The sequence below is a fragment of the Physcomitrium patens genome, chromosome 1 (assembly GCF_059467195.1).
Source record: "Physcomitrium patens ecotype Gransden chromosome 1, ASM5946719v1, whole genome shotgun sequence".
NCBI lineage: Eukaryota > Viridiplantae > Streptophyta > Bryopsida > Funariales > Funariaceae > Physcomitrium > Physcomitrium patens.
In genome coordinates this window covers 14,721,497-14,730,304 of record NC_143410.1, presented here as the reverse complement: position 1 = coordinate 14,730,304, position 8,808 = coordinate 14,721,497, and the positions used below count along the sequence as shown (strand labels likewise).

General features: G+C 38.1%; 1 protein-coding gene across 1 annotated transcript; it reads left to right on the top strand.

Moving 5' to 3' along the window:
- Nucleotides 1-231: 231 nt before the first annotated feature.
- Nucleotides 232-8,593, top strand: LOC112278513 (uncharacterized). Its single transcript, XM_024512203.3, has 15 exons — nucleotides 232-283; nucleotides 408-777; nucleotides 1,073-1,138; nucleotides 1,267-1,361; nucleotides 4,338-4,610; nucleotides 4,716-5,053; nucleotides 5,369-5,466; nucleotides 5,704-5,854; nucleotides 6,162-6,224; nucleotides 6,380-6,541; nucleotides 6,688-6,894; nucleotides 7,078-7,177; nucleotides 7,481-7,612; nucleotides 7,729-7,860; nucleotides 7,984-8,593. Exons 1-15 carry the CDS (start codon nucleotides 232-234, stop codon nucleotides 8,400-8,402), a joined length of 2,658 nt encoding a protein of 885 aa, XP_024367971.2. The 3' UTR covers nucleotides 8,403-8,593.
- The last annotated feature ends 215 nt before the right edge of the window (nucleotides 8,594-8,808 follow it).

Here is an 8,808-nt window from a genome sequence, read left to right as displayed (position 1 = left end):
CACAAGACATCAGCTCTGCTGCTCGCTGCAAGCTGCCTCCTCAATCACTCCGGCGTTGCGCTGCAGTAGAGAGGATCATCCAATTCCGCCACAACCCCCTTAGTATCTCCACGATGAACACTCAACCGCGGGTAGCCGCCACAATCCTAGCGCTGCTGTCGCTTACACTGTGTGCTGCCGCAACAGCAAGGGACCTTGGGGACTCCACCTCTTCGATCGACATACCTCGCGATGGGTACAAGCTTGGGCATACGCTACACGCCAGGGGCTAACAGCACTACCGGTTCAACTTCACGGCGTGGGTGGGGTTCAACGCCACGGCGAAACTGTACGACCAGCACAAGCAGGAAATTTGCGTCCACCACTTTCTTCTGCAGGCTGACGCTCTGGGCAGGCGATCCACCTAGGAGTCTCTGCCGAACAAGATGCGCGGTGTGCCTCGCAGCAGCATGACCTGCAAGAGCGTGGCGTAGGTGGCGTTGGAGCAGGAAAGCATACCGTGGGTTTTGCTGAAGTCAACCCGGTCCGCCGGCGACGAGAAGTACTTCTGCGGAGTGGCGTTTGTTCGACGGATCAACACCAAGCACGTCCTTGCGTTAAGAAGCACGATGAGAGCCCTCGAGGGAGATGTGAAGAAGTCGGCATACACATGCGAATACTCATTCTATGTGCCAGCGTAGCGCCACATGAGGAGTCCATGTTCGCATCCGGCGCAGCTCAAAATGGGCACAAGATTTACGGAGGGATTGGTGACCATGACCAAAATGGAGGGCTCAGGTGAAATATGTCTGCATCACAGAATGGATCGATCGCTCCGATCTGGAGCAGGAAGTGCTGTTGCAACGGCTTCGGCGCCAACGTCATGAATTTGGTTGCAGTGGACAGTGCTTCTGAGTTAACAATCCAGATCAGTCAACACTCATGTTTGCTGGAAACAGTGGTCCTCGTTGAAGAGCAGAAACCATTCCCCGCACTTGCAGTGAGATATGCACGAGACAAAACAGTAACAAACGCTCTACTCCACAAAGCTGCTACACAACGTTCTTAATTCAGATCGGGAACTGATGTGCAGTGAGATAAGGTCCCTTGTTGGAGGGTATCCGCAATCAGTTGAGTTGTTCACAGGAGCTGAAGTGAGGTGGTCCAGACTAAGGAAACTCATATCCTTCCCCTGTGATGGCGACATCCAGTTCTGTGCCACATCCTGAGACAGACGCAACATATGAGCAGTAGGTCCAGTTAGACTTCGTTACTGAGTGATGACAGGGAGCTCTTCGTGATTGTCATGGTAAGAGCAGAACGCTGTGCCTACAACCTAGTTGGGATAGTGGATGAGCTTGCAGGGATTTATCGAACAGGAAGTAGGATCAGTGTCAGTCACCGTTACAAGAGTTCTAGTGCCGAGTTAGAGTAGCTGACGATCGGCTGCAGAAGCCCCAGTAGTTCACAGATGATTGTGCTATCACCCGGAGTTGCTGCTCAGGTGCGGTTGGTATCACAGTGTATGTACATAGTTCATAAAAGAGGAGTAACTATTAACAAAGACTTACATTTTCACGTATAATCAAACCATTTTGTGGTATTTTAGTATGATTTCATTTAATTGTCTTGTAAATTCTGGTAACAAGTAGGTGTTGAACCATCTATTATTTGTCCCATCTTTTGAGAAGGGTAGCTTCATGATCATAGTGCTTTGACAATTTGTTTTGAATTGTTGACCAACTAATTTGTCTATAATCTATTAGTCCATTCTAACTCATGGTTCTTACATTCAGATTACTTCAAGTTTATTTTTTAAAAATAAAGTTATTTCTTTGAATTGATATGGTCTAAAAATATAAGCTTTTCAATTTATGGAAACTTTTGAAAGAAATAAGGATTTATTTTTTTATTTTTTTATTTTTTTAAATACTTCTTTAAAGTATCTATTATTACAAATATCATCATTGGCATTTGTAATTAGGAGAGTAAGATGACTTAGGTAGAAGTAAAGGTAAATAAATTTGTAAATATCTTATAGAATTTTTTTTTTAAAAGATTTATAGATATGGATTTGACCTTACAAGTATGTGATTGGTAGGTTAAAAACTTAGCCAACATATTAACCATGTATTACACATATTAACAACTTATTTTAGAAGTTGATGACATATTACATGTATTGGCCACTTATGGCACAAATTAGCTATGTGGCACATGTAAGGAAAACTTAATTTACAAATTAGACATGTGTTCCACAAATTGAGTATGTGTCAAATAGCCTATAGAACATTGCTACATAGCTCTTTTGTTAGATAATATATGTAGAAGTAAAATGATGCTTTCTTTACTCTTTTCAACGCCTTTCTTAGGTTCTTGTTTTAATTCAAGAATCTTTAGTCTCTTTATATTTGGCAATAATCATCCTAATTTCTATCTTATATATATATATATATATATATATATATATTTAATTTATATATATATTTTTAATTTTCAGTGTTATAAGAGTGTATTGTTTTTTTAGAGTTGCATTATAATTCAAAACCTTGATGAGATTATTAATTTTTATAATAACTCTTAAAAATTATGAAGAGTGTATTATTCTTTTAGAGTTGCATTAAGATTTCAAGCAACATTCTAATCTAGTATAATAACTATCAAGACATCTTTAAAAAAAAAAGAATGGAAATATTCTTTTAAAGCATTGTTCTAATAATTACTCAATTGATCTTTAAGAAGGAATTAAACTACCATTTAAACCAATCTACAAATTATCTCAAAATGAGTTGATTTTATTCAATGAGTATATTATTCAGAATTTGGCCAAAATTTTCATTTAATATTCAAAATCTTGAGTAAGAGCTCTTATTTTAATTATAAAAAAATAGATAGATCATTGCAAATATGTGAAGATTATTAAAGATTCAACAAAATTACTATCAAGGATATGTACTTTTTATCTTTAATATGAAGATTTTTTATCAATTAAATCAAAAAAAGATCTATACCAAAATAGATCTACACAAAGCATACAACTTAATATGCATAAAAAAATATCTCTATATAGTTCATTAGTTAGATTATATATATATATATATATATATATATATATACATAAATGGATAAAAGATTAAGGCTCTCTACACTCTTATTAATGCTTTTTTCATGTTCTTGTCTCAATTCAAGAATTTTTAATTTCTTTGTATTTATTTAGCAATAGTCACTCTAGTTTCTATTTTATATCTATCTTTGATTTGTCTATTTTTTTTTTAATTTTAAATATCAAAAGAGTGTATTGCGTCTTTAGAATTTTGTTATAATTTATGACACATTCTTCAAATAATTTGAAGTAAGTTTATAGAAAAGAGATTTTGTTCAATCTTGGATTTTTTGTGCTTATTAGTACTTCCAAAATCTATATAAGATTGTTTTAGGTTTTAGAAAAGAATATAAGATATAATTAATATCAATACATAGAATTTTTTGTTCTCTCCATATACTAACTGCCATACTTTTATGGTATATAAACCAAATAAACATAGTTTCTTTTTAAGATTTAGACCAAATATCATGTTATTTGAATGAATTTGTTTTTTTCAAATAAGAAGTTTTATTTTTTAGCAATAAGATTGATTGAAGAAAAAAATTCTATTATCGTATTTATTTATATAAATAAATAAATTGGAATTTAAAAAAATTGACTAAAAATTCAATCAAATGATTATCTCATGATATCATTTGTGTTTAAATTAATTATGATGAAATTTTTCATTTTTAGAAAATGAATGCAAATTTAATTAGTTGAGTGGTGTTTTCTGAGATTCCATTTTTTTTTTCTATTTCAAAAAATATATAATAATTAATTACGGTCATTTTTTTTTTTTTTTTTTTTTTTTTTTTTAAAACAAATCTATTGTAATTTAGATAAAGCTAAAAACACTCAAATGAAGTTTGATACTATGATTTAAAAGTTATCTATTTAGACTTTTAAAAATCATGGTAAAATTATTCCTATCACATAAACCCCTACCGATAAATAAGTAAATAAATTCAGTATTAAAAATGGTCCTACTGAAATAAAATTATTGAATAATTTTTCCATGATTTTTAAAAGTCTCAATTCAATAATTTTATTTCAGTAGGACCATTTTTAATACTGAATTTATTTACTTATTTATCGGTAGGGGTTTATTTCGTGTCGTAAAGGACAATGTGTGAACACGCCTTTAGACCATAACTCCTTGTTCGGATGGATGATTTATCATAATATCATCCATTTGAGTGGATGCATTACACGGTCTTAGTGCGAAGGACAACGGGCTTCCAAGCCCGGTGATCTGTGAGTGGCGACGTAGCCGCCGTTTCCCCTGCTCGCAATGGCTATGGCAGCAGGTTTGCAAATCGACGAGGCTGGGCTTTAAGGAGTGTGCGGCGGAGCGGGGCTGTGAATTCCAGTGCACGGAAACGGAGATTTCACTGTGCGTTTGCATTGGAGATGGCAATGCGATGGCGATCGTCTTGGCATCTTTTCAGATTTCGCTGCAATGGCATGGTTTCCAGAGCGACGCTGGATCCCGTCTCCTCAGGGACGAGAATTTTGTCAACAATGGGATTTGATGATAATTCTGGTAGGATTTTTGTTGATGAAGAGAGTAGAAGGAAGAGCATTACGGCTGCAAGCAATTTTCAATGTGAATCAAGTGATTTGTTGTTCTCACCATTTGTCAGTGCAGATGTTGGCTACGATTGCTTACCGGGTTTTGGCGATAAAGCGATGTATTCTACACTTAGTGATCATTGTCGTAGCTCCCGAAGTTCGATGATTGCCAAAGTCAATGTAGCGAGGCAGATAGAATCAAGACCTTTGTCTGCGAGGAGTATGGGGACAATGGTGCGTGAGGAGGTGGAGGGAGACGGAGAGGTGCTTCTGCTGCGCTACCTGGAGAAGCTCAAGAATTACGAGAAAGAGGGTGTGCCTAAAGGCGCTGGGGAAGACTCGGATTCGGGCTTCGATCTTGAGCGTATGAAGCGGCTACTTTCGCGACTGGGGAATCCTCTTTCGGCATATCCAGTTGCGTCTACCCTGTTCTCTTTTTGGACTGCTTGACTCTTCTTCTCTTCATGCGAATGAGCTTTTTGCGCAATATCTGAGCTCTCTTTTTAATATCGTATGCAAAATTTGATTTTAAATTTGAGTATTATTAGATGAAGAATGAGAGGTATGCTTGTTGTGTCCTTGGAGCACACTGATATTACAATTATCTACATGCATTCTTTAATTTAGGAGATTGATTACCGTAATTTGGCATCCTCTTTTACCTTGAAAGTTTGTTTTGTAGTCTTGCTAAATGCATGATTTACAGCTAAGATCGATTAGGGTTGTCAGGTGGTGCATGTTGCTGGAACCAAGGGCAAGGGTTCGACGGTGAGCTTCATCAGTAGCGTCTTGCGAGCAGCAGGACTACGTGTGGGAACTTACACGAGGTTTCTCCCTTTATAAAAATTTATTTATTCGTAGTTTATGCAATGCTCTTCTGTCTTAGTGACACGGAAGAAACCGAATAATGTGCAGAAGAATGTGTTGTCATGCACTGAGATTTGAAGATACGGCTTGAACATGTGATGTTAGCGGTAAAGTTGAGTTCTAAAACCTGACAAACTTTCTTAGGGATCAGGTGATTTTTCGATACCTTGATATGATTTGTTTTTTTTTATCTACAGTCCTCATGTCACGAGTATACGAGAAAGGATAACTGCAGGCAAAAATGAAGGACCTATCTCCGCCAATTCTTTGAAGAAGCTGATGAATGATTTGCAGGCAACTATAGATGAAGCTATTGCTGAAGAATCAGGATTGCTTACGCACTTTGAGGTGCCACTCAGGTGACTATATCCCAGGTCGCGTCGTCGTAGAGCTATTGTCAACAGCGTTGTTAAATTAAAATCCTTAGTAATGGTAGGATTTTGGTACACCAAGACCTTGACTTTAGCGATAGTCTGAACCTAGTCTCTAATGTTCCTGCTCAGTAAATGTTTTTAGGAAGGATGGGGAAGCCTGAGGGTTTTTAGAGCTTTGGTATCTAGGTCTTTGTATTTTTTGATTGGACCAATCTTTGTTGATGTTTTTCTTGTTCAACTCTTCACATATATAATGCTCACGGTCACTTGAGCTTCTGCAGGTTTTGACGGCCCTCGCTTTCACACACTTTGCTAGAGAGAAAGTAGACGTGGCCGTAGTTGAGGTATGAAGACGCTTTTGCGATGGCTTGGAGTACACTTAGAATATCTTAAATTTTCTGTACATTTGTAACTTTTTGTACTCGATGACATCATGGACCTACAATTATGACTGCAGGCATATGATTTAGTTCGTCTTTAAAATGGACAATGTTCTCAGACAGGTTTAGGAGGCGCACGGGATGCTACGAATGTGATATCAGCTGAAGAACTTGCAGTAGCTGTTATTGTTGGCATTGGCTATGAACATTTAGCAGCCTTAGGCGGGACTTTAGAGTCCATCGCCCTTGCCAAGTCTGGTATTATTAAGGAGAATCGCCAGGTATGTACTCTCATTGGTTCGCATTCGGATAGATTATTCCTGCCGGACGAAAAATGTTTCACCGTAGTCTACTTGTTGGGATATGAACAGAATGTTGTCAAATGACTTCAATGTCCAACCTTTTCTTATATATTGTTGTTTCTCAGGTGATTGTCGGCCCACAGAAGTATTCACAGGTTTATGATGTTCTTGAGAAGGTGGCCGCTGCAAAATCAGCACCATTAATTTCTGTATCTAGATCATTGATAAATTGTAAAACTGGAATTTTGTTCACTCGTAGTGGCCATCCTTTTCAACTTTGCGATTTGGCGATTCAAAATCCACCTGGGGTAGGATTTGGAGCGTCAAATAAGGTGACAGCCGTCTACGTCCTTTCTTAGGTTTACTCCAAGTTCCTTTATTTCACTGTTTTACTCCTGTTGAAGTGTGGTTCATCTCTGCAGTTGATGATCCCATATTTTTGCATATATAGGCAATGCTTCTAAACCAAAGCGTAATCAAGAGCAAAAATCTGAGTGGTCTTCGTTCTTTGCCAGGTTTGGAAGCTTGGAAATGTGAAGCTTCGTGTATTGGGAGCACACCAGCAGGATAATGCTATCACTGCTGTGTATAGCCTGCTTGCCCTTAGGCATCAAGGTATGACCGGGAGCTTGTACCATAGTTTTTCCGTTAGTGTTCCTCTCCTTCGGAAGGATAATCTTCTAACCCCCATTTGACAAACTGTCCCCTTAATCATTGAAAAATTGAAATCTATCTAGCTTCTGTTAGCTTTGCAGAAGCTGACAAACGTTTCTTTTGCTTGTCTAAGGATTATTTATCACAGGCTTGTAAATTATTCTTGGATGAGCATGGAACTAACGCAACTAGCAAGGACTTGCATGGTTTCCATTAGCCAAAATCATGAATGATTCATCTGATTTTTTTTCTTGAATTATTCAGGATGGGAAATTCCAGATTCGGCTATACGGATGGGACTGGAAGCCACTACAATACCGGGAAGATTTCAGGTTGTTGAGTCAGACAGTTCCAAGGCACTCGGTTGTCTTTCTGCCAGGCTCATACTTGATGGAGGTAATCAAAATTTTCACTCCTATTCACCTGTTAGTATCGATCTCGAAGGACCGCATCATATCTTTCTATCTACCCCTAAGAATGTGCTTGATGACTATGCCCTACTTTTCCACCAGCACACACAGAAGACTCTGCGATAGCACTTGCAAAGACACTGCGAGAGGGTTTTCCCGATGCAAGTTTGGCGTTTGTTGTAGCAATGGCTTCTGATAAGGACGAACACTCTTTTGCTCGAATTTTGTTGACAAGTAAGAATTTCGTTCCTTTTTACGTATGGAAGCAAACCATTGATGGTGCTTGAGGTTGAATTTATATGCTCTAGGTCATGCTTGTTCACCTCTAACATAGACCTTGTTGGCATGTCTGTGTAGAGGCCAAACCTGACGTCGTGGTGACGACAAGAGTACCTGTAGCAGGGAGCTACAATAGGTGCCGTACAGCACAAGAGCTTGCTGAATGCTGGTCCCAAACGGCCCAGGGTCTGAATCTCCCTTATCATTTTGAGACAAGCAAACAAAAACTACTACAAGGATTTTCTTCTGTTGGATCTTCTGAACATCAGCAAAGTGGCGCTAAGACTTCAAGCACAGAAGAGGCCAGTAAAGAAGACGGAAATTCATTGCTAGTGTCTAGTGTAGAACCTATAAACGCTGCAATTTCCAAGGCAGCGGCAGCGTTGGAGAATAGACACAGTGAAAGTAATAAGCAACTCATTGTTTGTGTAGCTGGGTCTCTTCATGCTGTCGCTGCTACACTAACTCTCATTCAGGAAAATCGAAATCAGCATTGAGGTATCTAGGTGCACTGGCAATAAAGCCGGACTGCATTCTACTTAATATTGCGCATCAATGTTTCCTAGTAATTTCAGAAATAAGATCCATTGCACCTACTCTGACTTGAGGTGTGTCGGGCAGTGATAGTATATGTACTTCACACTCACACCGAAGTGGTTGGAGATGGAGACTTCTATTTTGTATACAATTGTACAATCCGTGTATTGATGTCTTTTATTGAACATGTATTCATGCTCATGTGATCATGTGAGCATATTCTACCTCCAAGATCTTTCTTCCTGCCTTATTTTTTAAACAAAGAGCAACTAGTCAAGTAACATAAGCATTGTACTAAAAGAGCTTGGAAAGATGACTTTTTTTGTGTATTAATAAAAGAAATGTGTTGAATCTTAGTGCTTCTTT